At 43.0% G+C, this 20,495-nt stretch overlaps 1 protein-coding gene across 6 annotated transcripts in view; it reads right to left on the bottom strand.

Annotated features, from left to right (window-relative positions):
- rad51b (RAD51 paralog B) overlaps nucleotides 1-20,495 on the bottom strand; it is a 74,952-nt gene that overhangs the window by 31,680 nt on the left and 22,777 nt on the right. For 4 of the 6 annotated variants that reach the window (XM_065008851.1, XM_029631692.2, XM_029631690.2 and 1 more), the window contains one exon: nucleotides 3,152-3,282. The exons of the other annotated variants lie outside the window; for them this stretch is intronic. In XM_065008851.1, coding sequence (XP_064864923.1) covers nucleotides 3,152-3,282 — 131 coding nt within the window. The remainder of the gene's footprint in view (nucleotides 1-3,151; nucleotides 3,283-20,495) is intronic. 6 annotated transcript variants of the gene reach the window in all.

Here is a 20,495-nt window from a genome sequence, read left to right as displayed (position 1 = left end):
GCATATCTGTAGGAGGAAGTGAAAGCGTTTTCATTTCAGAGAACGATTAATGTTAATATACTGGTTTCATATCATTTTTATTGTTTCTAAATGTGTCATGTTAATAGCACTACACTCGGTGTTCTCATTTAGTAGCCTGGTGACACATCTATTTGTGCTGTGTAACCAATCCCTATGGGTTTGGCATTAACAAAGACCATGTAGGAGTTGGCTATACTGCACAAACAAGTCCGGGAACAGGCTACTCTTTTAGTGCTAATACGACCAAGGAAGTTGCTTATACTGCACAAACAGATGTTGGACCAGGTTACTTTTTCAGCCTGACCATGACAATTTCGGAGTTGGCTATACTGCGTAAACAGATCTGGGACCAGGTTACTCTTTTAATGCTAATGCTACGAAAAACCACTTATTGCGGAGTTCCACAGTGAGTCGGCAGAATGAGTGTGAAGTGTAGAATGTGACAGAGATTAGGTGTAATGGCTGCCCCTCCCCCCTCTATGACCCCGTCACAGTTTCAGATGTGATGTTGGACCACACACAGACAGAGGCAGAAACAGCCATAGCAGAGTAACCCACATCCCTACAAGCCCTGCGCTTGCAAGTCTCACCACACAGAGAGACAGAAAAAGAGGGTGGGAAAAGGGGTAGAGAAAGAGAGAGCAGGGGTGAATCAAACCGGCCCAACCGCCACCTCCTACCACAACTACCCAGGTACTCTCTGGCCGGTGCCTTCTTTCTATCCAGTACCCTTCTCTGGACAACTGCGCTGTCACCAGCCAGCTGTTAAGCATGAAGAGAGAGAGCGGTTGGTCAGTGGAACGGAGTGAAAGGGGAGGAGGAGGAGGGGGTGGTGGGCAAGGGAGAGGGCAAGTGAAAGTTGGCCCAAATAAAAAACCCTTCTCAAAGGGATCAAAGCGGGTGCATGGCAATTTAATTCCGAGAGGATATTGGTGTTCCCGTAGGCTTCCCCTGCTTCCTGCCTCCCCTACCCCTACCCTCGCGCTGAGTCTTAAGTCGCACAGCCACAGACCAAACAGGGGGACCATTATTCCCCACCCTCTGGCCTGCTTCGCTCCGCTCTTGCACCTACTCCACTGTTAACTCAGTCTCTCTGACATACAGTACCAGTCAAAAGATTGGACACCTACTCATTCAAGGGTTTTTCTTTATTTTGACAATTTTCTACATTGTAGAATAATAGTGAAGGCATCAAAACTATGAAATAACATATGGAATCATAAAGTAAATGGGGAAAAAAGTGTTAAACAAATTCTTCAAAGTAGCCACCCTTTGCCTTGATGACAGCTTTGCACACTCTTGGCATTCTCTCAACCAGCTTCATGAGGTAGTCACCTGGAATGCATTTCAATTAACAGGTGTGGCTTGTTAAAAGATCATTTGTAGAATTTCTTTCCTTCTTAATGCGTTTGAGCCAATCAGCTGTGTTGTGACCAGGTAGGGGTGGTATACAGAAGATGGCCCTATTTGGTAAAAGACCAAGTCCATATTATAGCAAGAACAGCTCAAATAAGCAAAGAGAAACAACAGTCTAGCAATACTTTAAGGTCAGTCAATACGGAAAACTTAAGTAACAGCCACATCTTAACATCAACTGTTCAGAGGAGACTGTGAATCAGGCCTCATGGTCGAATTGCTGCAAATAAGCCATGACTAAAGGACACCAATATCAAGAAGAGACTTGCTTGGGCCAAGAAACAAGAGCAATGGACATTAGACCAGTGGAAATCTGTCCTTTGGTCTGATGAGTCCAAATTTGAGATTTTTGGTTCCAGAGACGCAGAGTAGGTGAACGGGTGATCTCCGCATGTGATTTCTACCGTGAAGCATGGAGGAGGAGGTGTGATGGTGCTTTGCTGGTGACACTGTCTGTGATTTATTTAAAATTCAAGGCACACTTAACCAGCATGGCTAACACAGCATTCTGCAGCGATACGCCATCCCATCTGGTTTGCGCTTAGTGGGACTATCACACCTCCAGGCTGTGTAAGGGCTATTTGACCAAGAAGGAGAGTGATGGTGATTCATCAAATGACCTGGCCTCTGCAATCACCCGACCTCAACACAATTGAGATGGTTTGGGATCAGTTGGACCGCAGAGTGAGGGAAAAGCAGCCAACAAGTGCTCAGCATATGTGGGAACTCCTTCAAGACTGTTGGAAAAGCATTCCTCATGAAGCTGGTTGAGAGAATGCCAAGACTTTGCAAAGCTGTCATCAAGGCAAAGGGTGGCTACTTTGAAGAATCTCAAATATATTTTGATTTGTCGAACACTTTTTTGGTTACTACATGATTCCATGTGTTATTTCATAGTTTTGATCTCTTCACTATTATTCTACAATGTAGAAAATAGTAAAAAATAAAGAAAATTAATTGAGTGGGTGTGTCCAAACTTTTGACTGGTACTGTACAAGGAATGAGATTTACAGCACAAGACCTCTACTATGGGAACAAGGCTGCTGATGCTTATGGGTCAAAGTTCATAGGTCACAGGAACACAAAGCAACTCAGGTGGCCCTCAGAAAGAAACTGTAATCAATGTCTCTTACAATGAAATGCAGTAGTGAGAAACAAAGAGAAACAAAGAGGACAGAGCCCTATAGCCGTTTCATCACTACGTCTTCCACTGCAAATCTACCATTCCAGTGTTTTACTTGCTATTTTGTATTTACTTTGCCACCATGGCCTTTACCTCCCTTATCTCACCTCATTTACTCACATCGTATATAGACTTGTTTATACTGTATTATTGACTGTATGTTTGTTTTACTCCATGTGTAACTCTGTGTCGTTGTATGTGTCGAACTGCTTTGCTTTATCTTGGCCAGGTCGCAATTGTAAATGAGAACTTGTTCTCAACTTGCCTACCTGGTTAAATAAAGGTGAAAAAAAAACCTGTTAAACTGAGGAAATATTGAGAGAGTTCAAAAGGGGCCGCTGGTGCTATTGTGTGGCTGCATCTTTCCTGCCCTGGCGTTTAATAGCTATAGGCTAGTTTTCTCTCTGTGTGGTTGACGGTGGAATTAGGAAGTAGCTGCTGGCCGACCTGTGTACAGTATGTGGGTGTGTGTCTCGTCGGTGTGCATGTGTCCCTGTGTGTGTGTGTGTGTGTGTGTGCGCTTGTACTTGCATGTGTGTGTGTTGGCTGGGGGTCCTTCAGAGGATGTGGCCAGGGCAGGCGTGTGGTGTGGGAACGGGGCTGCGTGTCAGCTGTCAGGGCTGGAAAGGTCAGGCCGCAGGAGCAACACAGGGCAGCACTGTCTGTGTGGCAGGGCCGAGGGAGGGAGGGAGAAAAACAGACACAGAGAGAGAGAGAGACAGAGAGGATAGAGTGGGAGAAGAGTCAGCTAGACAGAGCGTGAGTGAGTGTGTGTACATGTGTGTGAGCGAGAGTGTGTATGTGACTGTGCATTCATACATGTTTGTAAAGGAGAGAACCAGAGAGAGAGAGAGAGCTAATCCCAGTGAACAGCTGCTGGCGCCTCAGACACATCAGGAAAAACAGCACCACTCCAGCCCTCTGACAGACAGACACCACTACTAAAGGTTAATGAATACGAATGAATAGGGCCATAATTAACCAACCCAACACCCTCCATAGGTACAGTGTGTGACTGACATAAAACATCAACCACAAACAACAGACTGTGTTCTGGTCTCCACAGTGGGAGGCAAGACTAGGGTTGCAAAGCTACCAGTAATTTACCAAAGTTACCGGCATCTTCTGTAATTTTGGTAATTAACAGAAAAACTATTGCAATCCATGGTAACTTTGGTAATTTATACTTGAATAACTAGTGCATATATAATGTATTCATATTTAGAATTAATTTTGTATATATGTGTCCATATTATGAGTTTCTAGCAGACAAAGCATATGGATCAAGAGAAAATAGTCTAATTAATGAAAAAAGCATCTAAATCAACAATGGCATTATCTGCAACTTTCCAACTATTGACTTTTTTCACAAATGCCACCAGTTTTACGCCAAAACATTGACAACAAATAAACTCAGCGAAAAAATAAAAACGTCCTCTCACTGTCAACTGCGTTTATTTTCAGCAAACTTAACATGTGTAAATATTTGTATGAACATAAGATTCAACAACTGAGACATAAACTGAATAAGTTCCACAGACATGTGACTAACAGAAATGGAATAATATGTCCTTGAACAAAGGAGGGGTCAAAAGTAAGTCAGTATCTGGTGTGGCCATTAAGTACGGCAATGCATCTCCTCCTCATGGACTGCACCAGATTTGCCAGTTCTTGCTGTGAGATGTTACCCCACTCTTCCAACAAGGCACCTGCAAGTTCCCTGACATTTCTGGGGGGGAATGGCCCTAGCCCTCACCCTCTGATCCAACAGATCCCAGGCGTGCTCAATAGTACTGAGATCCGGGCTCTTCGCTGGCCATGGCAGAACACTGACCTTCCTTTCTTGTAGGAAATCACGCACAGAACGAGCAGTATGGCTGGTGGCATTGTCATGCTGGAGGGTCATGTCAGGGTGAGCCTGCAGGAAGGGTACCACATGAAGGAGGGAGGATGTCTTCCCTGTAATGCACAGCGTTGAGATTGCCTGCAATGACAACAAGCTCAGTCCGATGATGCTGTGACACCGCCCCAGACCATGACAGACCCTCCACCTCCAAATCGATCCCGCTCCAGAGTACAATGCTCATTCCTTCGACAATTTACACGAACCCGACCATCACCCGTGGTGAGACAAAACCGCGACTCGCTGTGAAGAGCACTTGCCGCCAGTCCTATCTGGTCCAGCGACGGTAGGTTTGTGCCCATAGGCGATGTTGTTGGCAGTGATGTCTGGTGAGGACCTGTCTTACAACAGGCCTACAAGCCCTCAGTCCAGCCTCTCTCAGCCTATTGCGGACAGTCTGAGCACTGATGGAGGGATTGTGTATTCCTTGTGTAACTCAGGCAGCTGTTATTACTATCCTGTACCTGTCCCGCAGGTGATGTTAGGATGTACCAATCCTGTGCAGGTGTTGTTACACGCGGTCTGCCACTGCGAGGACAATCAGCTGTCTGTTCTGTCTCCCTGTAACGATGTCTTACATGCTGACCAGACCGGACACGTCGCGTGAGCGAGCATCGCAAAATAAATGTAGAAATCCATGTTATTCAATTATTGCACGCGCCAACGAGCGTCTGCGATGGCCAGGGCTAAAATATAACTCCTATTTCTGACGCAGATTGCGCTGCAAGTCCTGCCTCTCCCATCTCCTCATTGGTTTATAGAAGCAGGTACCCACGTGCCATCTCCTCATTGATTATACCCACGTGGGTGATTGAAAGATGAAATGTTTTGCCTGTTGTCGTGGTAATACTATGAAAGTGTAGATGCCAATCACCATATAAGTTCAAAGATGAAAAAGCCTGGAAGGAGGAGAGATGACTAGAAACATTTCAGTTTGCAGTTTTATGTGTGGATTAATTGTCAGAGTAGAGGACCTTGTGCATTTCAGGTAAAATAACAACTCAATGTTTACATCCCAGGACAAATTAGCTAGCAACAGCAAGCTAGCTAAATTGGACAAATTAGCTAGCAAGTGCAAGCTAATTAGCTAAATTGCCATACATGTTTAATGCTTTTCGACCTGTCCCCAAATGAATGTTATTGGTTCAGAGTTTGTTTTGATATTTTAACCTGCGTGTCATGATCGCGTTTGGTGTAGGGGGACAAAATGCATTTATTCACAATAGCGTACGATGGCGCATGCGCGCAGCCGGTTTGGGTTCCATGTTAGGCATCTCACAGTACGGGCATTGCCATTTATTTCCCTGGCCACCTCTGCAGTCCTCATGCCTCCTTGCAGCATGCCTAAAGCACGTTCACGCAGATGAGGGACCCTGGGCATCTTTCTTCTGGTGTTTTTCAGAGTCAGAAGAAAGCCCTCCTTAGTGTCTTAAGTTTTCATAACTGAGACCTTAATTGCCTACCGTCTGTAAACTGTTATTGTCTTAACGACCATTCCACAGGTGCATGTTCATTAATTGTTTATGATTCATTGAACAAGCATGGGAAACCGTGTTTAAACCCTTTACAATGAAGATCTGTGAAGTTATTTGGATTTTTACGAATTGTCTTTGAAAGACAGGGTCCTGAAAAAGGGATGTTTCTTTTTTTGCTGAGTTTATATACTGACATGGTAAAATATACGGAACAAAAATATAAAATGCAACATGTAAATTGTTGCCATAAATGTTCCATACGCACGAAAAGCTTATTTCTCTAAATTTTCTTTACATCCCTGTTAGTGAGCATTTCTCCTTTGCCAAGATAATCCATCCACCTGACAGGTGTAGCATATCAAAAAGCTGATTAAACAGCACGGTCATTACACAGGTGCACCTTGTGCTGGGGACAATAAAGGGACAAGACAGTGCCACAGATGTCTCAAGTTTTGAGGGAGCGTGCAGTTGGCATGCCGACTGCAGGAATGTCCACCGGAGCTGTCGCCAGAGAATTTAATGTCAATTTCTCTACCAACGTCATTTTAGAGAATTTATCAGTACGTTCAACCAGCCTCACAACCGCAGACCATGTGTATGGCATTGTGTGGGCGAGTGGTTTGCTGATGTCAATGTTGTGAACAGAGTGCCCCATGGTGGCGGTGGGGTTACGGTATGGGCAAGCATAAGCTACGGACAACGAACACAATTGAATTTCATCAAATGACAATTTGAATGCACAGAGATAATGTGACAGAGATCCTGAGGCCAATTGTCCTGCCATTCACCCGCCGCCATCATGATAATGCACAGCCCCATGTCGCAAGGATCAGTAAACAATTCCTGGAAGCTGAACATGTCCCAGTTCTTCCATGGCCTGCATACCCACCAGACATGTCACCCATTGAGCATGTTAAAGATAAACTGGATCGATGTGTACAACAGCATGTTCCAGTTCCCGCCAATATCCAGCAACTTAGGACAGCCATTGAAGAGGAGTTGGACAACATTCCACAGGCCACAATCATCAGCCTGATCAACTCTATGTGAAAGAGATGTGTCACGCTGCATGAGTCAAATGGTGTTCACATCAGATACTGACTGGTTCTGATCCACACCCATACCATATCTGTGACCAACAGAGGCATATTTGTATTCCCAGTCACACGTAAATGAAATACACCGCTGGAACGCCGAATAATGTCCTCATCATTCGAAAGATGGATCAGAAAAATCAGGTGTTTTAATTGGCGTATGCTTACTTCGATTTTGATCTGACGCAGATTAAGATAAAACAGAGTACGGTGTTTATATGAATAATGCGGAATCTGTCTACTGCCATAATCACTTGAATATCTAATTATTATTGTGCATGTAAAAGTTCTCAGTGACCAAATCTGGGAGCAGCCTTAGACGTTGACAGTGTGACCTCAAGCCTCTATTGTCCCACAAACAGATCTGGGACCAGGCTATTATCGTCCCACACTGACTAAACAATGCAGACAACCTGACATACCTGATCGAGCAGTGGGTTCACCATGGTCTACCTGATATAAACCACTGAAAACACAACTACTGATAAGAGAGATGTTGGATAAATTACAGAGTGGTTGCCAACGGTAATCACGTTTCACTCCTCAGACGAGGAGAAATATGTAAACAGTGCATTTCTATGTAAACTGGTCAGGACGGGCTTGCCGCCGACAAACAAACACACACACACACAAAAAGAGAGAGAGAGAAATGGCTTCCCATAGACAAACAGCACTCAATACTGTCATCAAACCATGGATGCCTCCATTCTAAACAGAGGAAGAGCCGAACCAAAACCCAGAATCGGATTTCAAACTTGGAGATTAAAATATCTTGGATGCCATCCATCTGACATTCCAGGGGTTTTTACATGTGTTCGGCAGTTGCATTGAGTTGCTCTGAAAAGCAGAGGAACTCAATGAACTGAACCTCAAGAAATGAAAGAGGGAGAATTGCAGAGGAGGAGAGGGGTGGATGAGGGATCAATAGAGAGTTCGGATGAAACTCAGACCTTACAAACAATCCCTTTGGTCATAACTTTGTAACAGAATGACAGGACTGGGACCAGACCATACAAGACAAAGACCCAGGCATATTTGCACTGCTAATCTGATCAAACAGTATTTCTGAAAACTTGTTGGGCAATTATAATATTGCCCAACAAAACCAGCCACGCAGACTTGCGAAGCCTATAATGTTGCAACCCGGCGTGTCAACACTCCAACTTTAGCCACCTCCTCCATCCTCCTAGGTAGGCGTTCACAGTAAACCAGGTCGGTGAAGGGCAATATAACGATAAAAGTACCGGGTACCGACACATCGCTACCTCATCTGAAGGCTACCTCATCTGAAGGCGTTATGATAGCGGAGTTCACAGTGTACTGTAGGTGGGTGGAGATTAAGAGAGAGAGAGTACATCTATCAGTAGCGGCCTGGGTCATGTTCAGTAGGGCACACAGTTTCAAAACGTTTTGCAACAGAAAACAAGCGCAGAAACTAGCTCCCGGTTTCACTCCATTTCGAAAACGTCTTCCAGGAAAGAACCTGATCTCATCTATCAGTAGGGGCCCTGTTCAGGCAGTATGACGCCATGAGGTTGTTCAATACACTGTACCCTATATACCACTGGGATCACTCTGGTTACATGGCCTCACATGTTCCACCCGATCCCCAGCTACAGATAACATGCACATTAAACAACAGACGATATTCAAGTAAAACCTCTCACTGTCACAATGATGTAAAACGAGGCCCAGACAATAGGTTGACACAGTGTTGGGTTTACTAAGATTACAGGACAACAGTGAGGAATCAGAGAAGCATGGTTGGGTCTTGGTTGACTGAAAGGGACAGGGGAGGATAGGGGGTCTGCGTCTTAGGTTTAATCCTCACCGTAGGGCTGGAAGATGAACCTGAATAAGTCTCCTTTGTCACACACGCACCCAACGACCTGTGTCTTTGACGCTTACACAAGTCTGAACATGTGGATGTCACACCACTGGGACCGGATTGGCAGAGAGCTGTTTGATGGGTTACACAATAACTTGTCATCATATATCCAGTCCTACTTAAGATTTTCTAAATCCGCCTTTCTTAAAGGGTCGAGGACCTGTTAATGGTTAATTAAAACCTCTTAAAGATCGGGTGAATTTTTTCAACTTTTTGTTAAAAATAGAGCAAATTTTCAACGTCCTGCTACTCATGCCAGGAATATAGTATATGCATATGATTAGTATGTGTGGATAGAAAACACTCTGACGTTTCTAAAACTGGTTAAATCATGTCTGTGACTATAACAGAACGTGTGTAGCAGGCAAAACCCCAAGGAAAATTGTTCACCAAAAAAATAAAAAATATCCCTCCGCCAGTTGTCTGTATTGTCTATGGCAAGGGAAAATAGATAGCACCCAGTTTACAATTCCTACAGCTTCCACATGATGTCGCCAGTCTTGGCAATTGGGTTGAAGTTAATCCTTGGTGAAATGAAGAATAGGCACTTCCTGTCATCGGGTACACCGGAGGAAGTTTTGAAAGAGAGAATATCGACCAAGATTTCAAGACCTGCTGCTATTGAATACAGATCGCCCCGTGATCAATTTGATCGATTATTAACGTTTACTAATACCTAAAGTTGGATTACAAAAGTAGTTTGAAGTGTTTTGTCAAAGTTTATAGGCAACTTTTTTAATTTTAAAAAATGACGTTGCGTTTTGGAAAGCTGTTTTTTTCCTGGATCAGACGGGCTTCATAAATGGACATTTTGGGTATACATGGACGGATTTAATTAAAAAAAGACCCAATTGTGATGTTTATGGGACATATAGGAGTGCCAACAAAGAAGCTCGTCAAAGGTAATTAATGTTTTATATTTTATTTCTGCGTTTTGTGTAGCGCCGGCTACGCTAATTATTTTGTTTATGTCCCCTTCAGGTATTTCGGGGGGTTGCATGCTATCAGATAATAGCTTCTCATGCTTTCACCGAAAAGCATTTTAAAAATCTGACATGTTGGCTAGATTCACAACGAGTGTAGCTTTAATTGAGTACCCTGCATGTGTGTTGTAATGAAAGTTTGAGTTTTAGCGAGTACTATTAGCATTTGGCGTTGTGCATTTGCATTTCCTGTTGGCTAAGTGAGACGCTAGCGTCTCACCTTGCTCTAAGAGGTTTGGTGGGTCGCAACGTGTCAGTGTACATTTATAATAGTTTAATTAATTACTGGAATTGATTTGGCACTTTGCATCTGCGCTCTCTGTTCAGTGCGCTTTCTGCTTAAGCAGCGGTCTCTGCTCAGTTTGGCAGCTGAGCGAATGTGAGAGGGAGATGCCTGTGTGCTTTGCTGTTTAGCGGATCTTTTTTCTGCAGTTTTCTTGAAGATCACTCCGCGACACACACAACGCAGCGCTGTCGTTCAGGCAGCAGATGATGTGCTGTCAGCCACTGACTTGTCATTCCCACTCGCCATCACTCACTCACTCATCAAATGGATTCATGCTAGCCACAAGTTCTGACTGAGCTCAATTGTCATGAAACGCAAATACAGCGATGAGTTTCTCTTCTCTTTCATACAAACGTACAACGAGGAGCGCCCACAATGTGTTTTGTGCGGGGAAGTGCTTAGTAATGAGACTCGCATAATGAACAATTGAATAAAAAGACACATCCTGGCCAAACATCCACAGCATGATGGTAAAACCAGGGAGTTCTTTTAGAACAGGGCAGAATGCTCCAGGAAACAGTGCTTCGACAGTGGAAAAGTAAGTCAGCTAACAGGGCATTGTTGTCATTTTATAACAGGTGATGATGAGCAGAAATAAGGGCGTACTAACTCTCATAGTAGTAGATGTGAGTTTCTCTTTCAAACAATCCCCTGGCCTTTTTCACAGCTAATAGCTAACATTCGTCACAGCAAGCTAGCTGCAGCCCTAAATAACAGTACAGATGAAGATGAAAAATTCAGGCCTTCTATACATTTAACTGTAGAAATGACTGTTGAAAACTAGTCTAGGTTGGAACTGTAATCATTTTTATTCTGAACTGGAATAAAATCATTGAAGCAAGACGCTTTTTGAGGCAAACACACTGAGCCCAGAATAGACATGCTTGATGAAAACTTCAACATACCACACAACTCTCATAAGGACTGTGTGTGTGTTTTCTGGTCTACAAATGTGATCAATCAGTTTATTCCAGTTCAGAATAAAAAAAAAATATGTCTATATTGCATTTATTTTAGGCATAAGGGCAATGAAATGTACCGATATTTATGTATAGTTGCATATTATCCTAAGCTTGGGTCCCAAGAAAACAGACTCTCATTTGAGTCCCAGGCAGAAAAAGTTCAAGAACCCCTGCTAAGTGTATAAGTAAACACAATATAAAAGTTGTCCTTCTAATGGAACCAACACAGAAAAATCTGGAGACTCTCTTACTAGCCCATATTCCATTGTCATCTGGTTTGTGAGTCTCTAAGTGTCTCTCCTGCAGAGACTGACTGCTTAAGCTGTAAAGTGGCAGTAACTGCATAGGACCGTAGGTGACCAAATGGAATGGCACAGACATAGCACAGCGAGCTAGCTGAGATAGGGTCCGTAGCCTTATAGAGTTACACAGTTACTCAGGGTTGTGCAGTGACAGCACTTTTTCGCCCGTAGTGAGCTGCCAGGTTGGCCCATAAGTAATCCTGAAAACAATAAGTGAATTCCCAGGCATGCGGGATCTTGTGGAGAGGAAGGTGCTTTTTCGCTGATGCTCTTTTCTCTCTCCAATCCCCCTATCCTCCTCTCTTTTTCTATTCTCTAACCCGCTCTCCTCTCAAGCACCTGGCTCGGGTTTGGTTCCTCTCTTTCTCTAGAGAGAAGCCCTTTGCTTTTCAAATCATCATCATCAGACCCGTCAGGGGATTTGCAGTTCCCTCACAATTACCCACCTCAACTCTTTTCCAACGACTTGAAAACGCACGGTACACAGATAAAGCTAGCAGCTAGCCCAACAGAAACGGTGACTGAAATATAGCCTTCCACACAGGTAGACTACACTTGTGTCTGTTCCCACTATCTTTGAGCTATGCTGGGAATGGTCTTTTTTTGTGTCTTTTGTGGCTTCCAAAGCTCCTGATGTGCTGTATTCTTCCACATTAGTTTCCCAGATGTTGCCTTGTGTATCTATCAGAATTCAGACCTGGGCTCAAACACAATTTCAAATCATTTCACCGACTTTAGCCGCGTTTGATTGAACTTTGCCATGCGAATAATAAAATAGTTGCAAAAATATAAATCCCACCCCTATGGCTCTCCAGGCAGGCTAGAGAAAACGCTCAAAGTATTTGAATGATTTCAAATACTATTTGTACTCAGGTGTACTAGTGTCTGTGCATGGTCTCTTCTGTCTCTCTCTCTGCGTGAAACAGAAACAGAGAACCCATCTGACAGGCGCGAAGAATGAGGGGGTTGACTTTCTGGCAAGGCTAGTCCCAAACCCCGGTCACGAAACAGTCTCCTGACAAAAGCTGAGGGGAAGGGAAGTTACGTAATGCCCAGGGATAGGATAGCTAGCTGCTGCTGCTCCTAATGAAAGCAATGTGCGATGGATGGATGGAATGGTAATGAGATCATTTAATGAGACGCAAGGAGAGGAGAAAGGGAGCCAACCGTCCACTGCCTGGCTAGGGGTGCGGAGTGTCACATTTAACTTCCACACACCAGTTGTCCAATTGGATTGGACGGGCAGATGTTCTTTTTTCCAGTAAAGCACACTTTCCCCTCCTTGCGTAACCATGTTGTACTTAAAAAAAAATATTTAAAAAATTATGTTTTTAAATAGCCATTTGCCAGCTTTTTGAGTAGGCCTAGCTAAAATTGTATTAAAATCTGCTGGAAATGTAATTCAGGTTTCCAAACCAGTTGGGTCGTAGAGGTTGGGGTTAAACCAGGTATTATTCATGACATAATTGTGTAATCGTGCACCATTATCATCGGTAACGCCAACAATCTACAACATGCTGCCATTGAGAACGGCAAACAACCTAAAATTACAGAGATACAGCATCTCAAGCCATGTCCTATCTCAAAGCAGCTTTCACAAATGATGATGAACACGTGAACAGCTAAACCCGACAGGGTCAGTTGTGTGTGTCAGCTACTTAGTGCGTGCATCAAGGGGACCGGTTGTTGGCATGACGATGCGATGGCAGGGTGAGAGTGAGTGAGCAGTGAACACTGAGGGCGAGTTTGTACCCACTGCATCATAAAGCCAAATCAAAGCCTTGGTGTATTCAGTGGGAAAAAGAAGAAACCACATTCTGGTAGGAGAGCTCTATTTGGAAGCTGGCAGGAAGCAGTGCTCACATCACATCAAAGACACACTTGTGAGGAGAAGGCCAGATTAACACAACCCATTCACTGGACGAGCGGGAGAGGAGAGAGAAGAGCTTTTCAAAGAAAGCCATACTGGAATACGACAAGAGGATACTAACGCTAAGGCTGGGAATTGCAAGAGTCTTCACAATATAACGCTATCACGATACTTCGGTGCCGATACGACATTTATTGCGATTCAATACTGCAATTGGATTGCGTTTCGACGTTCCAAACATATTGCTCACCATGTCTACTGTGGAGGGATAAGAGAGCCATAAAACGAGCTTTGATCAGTCATGAAAATAAAAGTGCTGAAAACATCTTAGCTTTTACATATAATTTACTCGCATAAAAAGAGACAAAACAATGCTCACTTACAATGGGGTCCGGAATTATTAAAGTTGTCACATGCACAAGTACAGTGAAATTCTTAACTTGCAAGCTCTACCCAACTGTGCAATAATCAATGTCAAAATAGTATATTTAGTATATCTGTACATATAGAACCAGTCAAAAGTTGACACACCTACTCATTCAAGAATCTTTCTTTATTTTTACTATTTTCTACAATGTAGAATAATAGTGAAGACATCAAAACTATGAAATAACACATATGGAAACATGTAGTAACCAAAAAAAGTGTTAAATCAATATATTTTTTCAATTTTCGATTCTTCAAAGTAGCCACCCGTTGCCTTGATAACAGCTTTGCATATTCTTGGCATTCTCTCAACCAGCTTCATGAGGAATGCTTTTCCAACAGTCTTGAAGGAGTTCCCACATATCCTGAGCACTTGTTGCCTGCTTTTCCATCACTCTGCGGTCCAACTTATCCCAAACCATCTCAATTGGGTTGAGCTCAGGTGATTGTGGAGGCCAGGTCATCTAATGCAACACCCAATCACCCTTCTTCTTTGTCAAATAGCCCTTACACAACCGAGGTCTGTTGGGTCATTGTCCTGTTGAAAAACAAATGATAGGTGGGACTAAGTGCAAATTTGATGGGATGGCGTATCGCTGCAGAATGCTGTGGTAGCCATGCTGGTTAAGTGTGCCTTGAATTCTAAATACATCACCGACAGTGTCACCAGCAAAGCACCCCCACACCACATCCTCCATGCTGGGAACCACATGCGGAGATAATCTGTTCACCTACTCTGCGTCTCACAAAGACACAGCTGTTAGAACCAAAAATCTCCAATTTGGACTCACCAGACCAAAAGGACAGATTTCCACTGGTCTAATGTCGATTGCCTGTGTTTCTTGGCCCAAGCAAGTCTCTTCTTATTATTGGTGTCCTTTAGTAGAGTGGTTTCTTTGCAGCAATTTGACCACAAAGGCCTAATTCACAGTCTCCTCTGAACAGTTGATGTTGAGATGTGTCTGTTACTTGAACTCTGAAGTATTTATTTGGGCTGCAATTTCTGAGGCTGGTAACTCTAATGAACTTATCCTCTGCAGCAGAGGTAACGCTGGGTCTTCCATTCCTGTGGCAGTCCTCATGAGAGCCATTTTCATCATAGCGCTTGATGGTTTTTTCGACTGCACTTGAAGAAACGAAGTTCTTGAAATGTTTCGTACTGACTGACCTTCATGTCTTAAAGTGATGATGGAATGTCGTTTCTCTTTGCTTATTTGAGCTGTTCTGGCCATAATATGGACTTGGTCTCGTACCAAATAGGCCCATCTTCTGTATACCCCCTACCTTGTCACAACACAACTGATTGGCTCAAAAAGCATGAAGGAAATAAATTCCATAAATACATATTTAAGAAGGCACACCTGTTTATTGAAATGCATTCCAGGTGACTACCTCATGAAGCTGGTTGAGAGAATGCCAAGAGTGTGCAAAGCTGTCATCAAGGCAAAGGGTTGTTTAACACTTTTTTGGTTACTAAATGATTCCATATGCGTTATTTCATAGTTTTGATGTCTTCACTATTATTCTACAATGTAGAAAATTGTTAAAATAAAGAAAAACCTTGAGTAGGTGTTGAGTAGGTGAGTAGGTGTTCTAAAACTTTTGACCCATAGCGCACGCGTGCGTGTATAAGGGCTGTCAAAGTTAACACGTTAATAACGGATTAATGCTTACATTTTTGGGAAGAAATTAAAGCATTTTCTTAGTTTGACCCCCTGAACCATGCATTGTTCCAACTTAAAACCCTGGCAGCCGATGCGCTAGTTTGACAACACCTTTACTAGCTAGCTACTTGTATGGACTGAATGATGGAGAAAGCTAGTGAGGGGCTTTTAAATGGCTAATTACATTTCAAATCCCTCCCAGATGGCTCTCTGGATTCATTTGCATCCACTGCAAGGCTGAATTCTTTTATTACCGAAGTACATCGAGTCTTCGGTATAATTTCCCCCCCTTTTATTTCTTATTTTCTTACTTAAAACACATATTTTTCTCAAAACTGCATGGTTGGTTAAGGGCTTGCAAGTAAGAATTTCACTGTAAGGTCTACACCTGTTGTATTCGGGGGATGTGACAAATACATTTTGATTTACAAGCGAAACATACCGTTGATGCCGGCAATACAAGTAACGTTACTAGTAGCAATGGAGGACATCTTCGGCAGGCTAAGCTAGAAGTGTGTGCGCACGAGAGGCCTATGTCGTCGAGCAGCAAGCTTAAACAAGCAATAGCCAAGAGGCTAGCTACAGCTTACAGGCCAGTCCACATTGTGGAGGACGAAGGCTTGAGGGATATAATTTGGATCGCATCAAACGACTCAACGTACGAGATACCCGAGAGCCACCGTCGTTAAAATAATACACAAGCTGTATGAAAGCGAGAGGGCTACAAAAGCAGGAGTTGAAGCATGCAACGGTTGGAAACTGCATTCACACGCTCTGGCCATAAGGAAGACAGAAGAGAGGCACTGCTGAAATGTGCCAGAGCATTTCATGGATCTAGCAAAACAGTAGAACATTGATAACAAAGTTAGCTCATTTTGCACAGACAGCACACGGAACTTGATTACAGCTGCGAGACATCTGCCTTTTGAACACATGCACTCCCATCAGTGTCCCTAGTACAGCAGGTTCGACAATGCCCTAGCCAAACGCCCGTAAAATGGTTGGGCATTTCAGCCCACCAAACGCTGCAGAACTAGAACAACATCAAGTTGCAAATGGGCTAAAGAAGGAATCACACGCACAAGATGTCACAACGAGATGAAATTCTACTCTGGGAATGGTAAAGCATGTTCCACAGAAACCAACAAACAAAGAGATGCTCTGGCCCAACAGAAAACAAACATCTCCATGCCAACCACAGCTGAACTGGAGAAACTGCAGAAGCTGAAGCTGGAGGTACTACTGGAGCCCTGCAGGTAATCTTACTATTAGTGTTATAAGATTTTGTGTTTAAGTGTGAGAGAGTGAGTGTGTAAAGTGTGTGTGAGAGAGAGTCTGTGTATAACAAGTCTCTCACAATTGACTGAAGTGATTTTGAAATATTTTTCACTGCAGGTACTTGACTGAACTTCTGGGAGGAGAGAAGTGCATTTCCTGCTCAGTGGTGTCGCCTGCTTTGTGTCATTTCCTTCGGGTGATGGAGTGCTCTGATGATGACCCTGCCTACATGGTAAGATTCAAGCTGACATTCACATGGCTGAAGATAGCCACATCACTCAACCCAAGGTTTAAGGACTGTCCACTACAGTGGTGGTCACAGCATGCAAGGGCACACACACTAGGCTGGCCTGCAAAGGTACCTGGCAACGCCTGCCACATCAGTACCTTGTGAGAGGTTGTTTTCACTCTGGGCATATCATACAAAAGAAGAGCGCAGCTTTATCATCTGAAAATGTCAACAGGCTTGTTGAAACTGGCTCAGTGAAAAGAAATAGGAGGACGACTGAAGTGTATGGTCACAGGTTTATGTTCTGTGGAATTCATGACATTGTTGGACAGGTTTATGCTCTTTGTTCCCATATAGATCCAGTTCTTTTTTTTTCTTATAGCCAACCCTCCAAATCAGTAATTGGGAGGACAATCATTTGGAATGGCTGAAGCTTCAACTGTGTGTGTGAGAATTTATGAGGGAACGTTAGTAGGCCTACTGGGAGCATTATTAAGTTACAGGACTTTTGTATTGCTTTACTTATGGGGAATTTGCCAATAAAAACTTTGATACAAAATAGTTTTGTGTTTGAGTCAATAAATGCCTGCTTAAAAAAAGTGAATGTTTTCATTTAGCACCAAATTTAAACAAATAGAAAATGTATGATTAACAGAATTTAACAATGAATTATTTGAATAGTTTGACAGCCCTAATATCTATTCCCACGTCCAAAACTCCTTTACCTCCGTCACACGCTGCTTGGTCCTTGCTTGGTAGGATATTTTGTCACGATCGTCGTAATGAGCGGAACAAGGCGCAGCGGGATTGACGTTCCACATCTTTATTACGGTGAAACTTGAAACTAAAAACAATAAACCAATAACGAAACGTGAAAGTAGTGGTGCACATGCACAAACACAAAACAATATCCCCCAAACACAGGTGGGAAAAATGGCTACCTAAATATGATCCCCAATTAGAGGCAACGATACCAGCTGCCTCTAATTGGGAACCATACAAAACACCAACATAGAAATATTGAGCTAGAACACCCCCTAGTCACGCCCTGACCTACTACACCATAGAGAACCAAGGGCTCTCTATGGTCAGGGCGTGACAACAGTGCCAATACCACATTTTCTGGAGTAGTTTGAGATAGAAATGTACATGTAAGCGGGGATTGGGAGAAAGTGACTGGTAACAAGTTAGCCTAGTGGTTAGAGCATTGGACTAGTGACCGGAAGGTTGCAAGTTCAAACCCCCGAGCTGACAAGGTACAAATCTGTCGTTCTGCCCCTGAACAGGCAGTTAACCCACTGTTCCTAGGCCGTCATTGAAAATAAGAATTTGTTCTTAACTGACTTGCCTGGTTAAATAAAAAGGTCAAATAAAAAAATAAAAATTGAAGAATGTTGAAGGCCACTGTGTTCTTGGGGACCTTCAATGCTGCAGAAATCTTTTGGCACCCTTCCCCAGATCTGTGCCTTGACACAATCCTGTATCGGAGCTCAAAGTACAATTCCTTCGACCTCATGGCTTGGTTTTTGCTCTGACATAGACTGTGAACTGTGGGACCTTGTATAGACAGGTGTGTGCCTTTCCAAATCATGTCCAATCAACTGAATTTACCTCAGGAAGACTCCAATCAAGTAGAAACATCTCAAGGATGAGCAATGGAAACAGAATGCAGCGGAGCTTAATTTTGTGTCTCATAGCAAAAGGTCTGAATACTTATGTAAATAAGGTATTTCGTTTTTTTATACACATTTGCAAAGATTTCTAAAAACCTTTTTTTCGCTTTGTCATTATGGGGTATTGTGTTTAGATTGATGAAGGGAGAAAATTATTTTATCCATTTTAGAATAAGGCTTTAATGTAACAAAATGTGGAAAAGGGGAGAAGGGGTCTGAAAACTTTCCGAACACACTGTACATGTACAGTTGAAGTCGGAAGTTTACATACACTTAGGTTGGAGTCATGAAAACTTGTTTTTCAACCACTCCACAAATGTATTGTTAACAAACTATGGTTTTGGCAAGTCGGTTAGGACATCTACTTTGTGCATGACACAAGTCATTTTTCCAAAAACTGTTTACAGACGGATTATTTCACTTACCACAATTCCAGTAGGTCAGAAGTTTAAATACACTAACTTGACTGTGCCTTTAAACAGCCTGGAAAATTCCAGAAAATAATGTAATGGCTTTAGAAGCTTCTGAAACGCTAATTGACATCATTTGAGTCAATTGGAGGTGTACCTCTTTGCTTGACATCATGGGAAAATCCAAATAAATCAGCCAAGACCTCAGAAAAATAATTGTAGACCTCCACAAGTCTGGTTCATCCTTGGGATCAATTTCCAAATGCCTGAAGGTACCACGTTCATCTGTACAAACAATAGTACGCAAGTATAAACACCATGGGACCACGCAGCCGTCATACCGCTCAGGAAGTACTTTGATGTGAAAAGTGCAAATCAATCTCAGAACAGAAAATTACCTTGTGAAGATAATGGAGGAAACAAGTACATAATTATCTATATCCACAGTAAAACGAGTCCTATATCGACATAACCTGAAAGGCCGCTCATCAAGGAAGAAGCCACTGCTCCAAAACCGCCATAAAATAGCCAGACTACAGTTTGCAACTGCACATGGGGAGAAAGATCTTACTTTTTAGAGAAAGGTCCTCTGGTCTGATGAAACAAAAATAGAACTGTTTGGCCATAATGACCATCGTTATGTTTGGAGGAAAAAGGGGGAGGCTTGCACCATCCTTGCTTCACCATCCCAACCGTGAAGCACAGGGGTGGCAGCATCATGTTGTGGAGGTGCTTTGCTGCAGGAGGGACTGGTGCACTTCACAAAATAGATGGCATCATGAGGTAGGAAAATTATGTGGATATATTGAAGCAACATCTCAAGACATCAGTCAGGAAGTTAAAGCTTGGTCGCAAATGAGTCTTCCAAATGGACAATGATCCCAAGCATACTTCCAAAGTTGTGACAAAATGGCTTAAGGACAACAAAGTCAATGTATTGGAGTGGCCATCACAAAGCCCTGACCTGAATCCCATAGAACATTTGTGGGCAGAACTGAAAAAGCGCGTGTGAGCAAGGAGGCCTTTACAACCCTGACTCAGTCACACTAGCTCTGTCAGGAGGAATGTGCCAAAATTCACCTTATTGTGGGAAGCTTGTGGAAGGCTACCCGAAACGTTTGACCCAAGTTAAACAATTTAAAGGCAATGCTACCAAATACTAATTGAGTGTATGTACACTTCTGACCCACAGGGATGTGATGAAAGAAATAAAAGCTGAAATAAATCATTCTCTCTCACTATTATTCTGAAATATCACTTTCTTAAAATAAAGTGGTGATCCTAACTGACCTAAGACAGGGAATTTGTACTTGGTTTAAATGTCAGGAATTGTGAAAAACGGAGTTTAAATGTATTTGGCTAAGGTGTATGTAAACTTCCGACTTCAAGTGTAAATAGGAGTAGTGACGAGTAGCAGGATTGATAGATAATC

Source organism: Oncorhynchus nerka, linkage group LG24 (genome assembly GCF_034236695.1).
Source record: "Oncorhynchus nerka isolate Pitt River linkage group LG24, Oner_Uvic_2.0, whole genome shotgun sequence".
Classification (NCBI taxonomy): Eukaryota; Metazoa; Chordata; class Actinopteri; order Salmoniformes; family Salmonidae; genus Oncorhynchus; species Oncorhynchus nerka.
The sequence above is the reverse complement of the archived record's forward strand: the minus strand, read 5'-3'. Positions and strand labels throughout refer to the sequence as shown.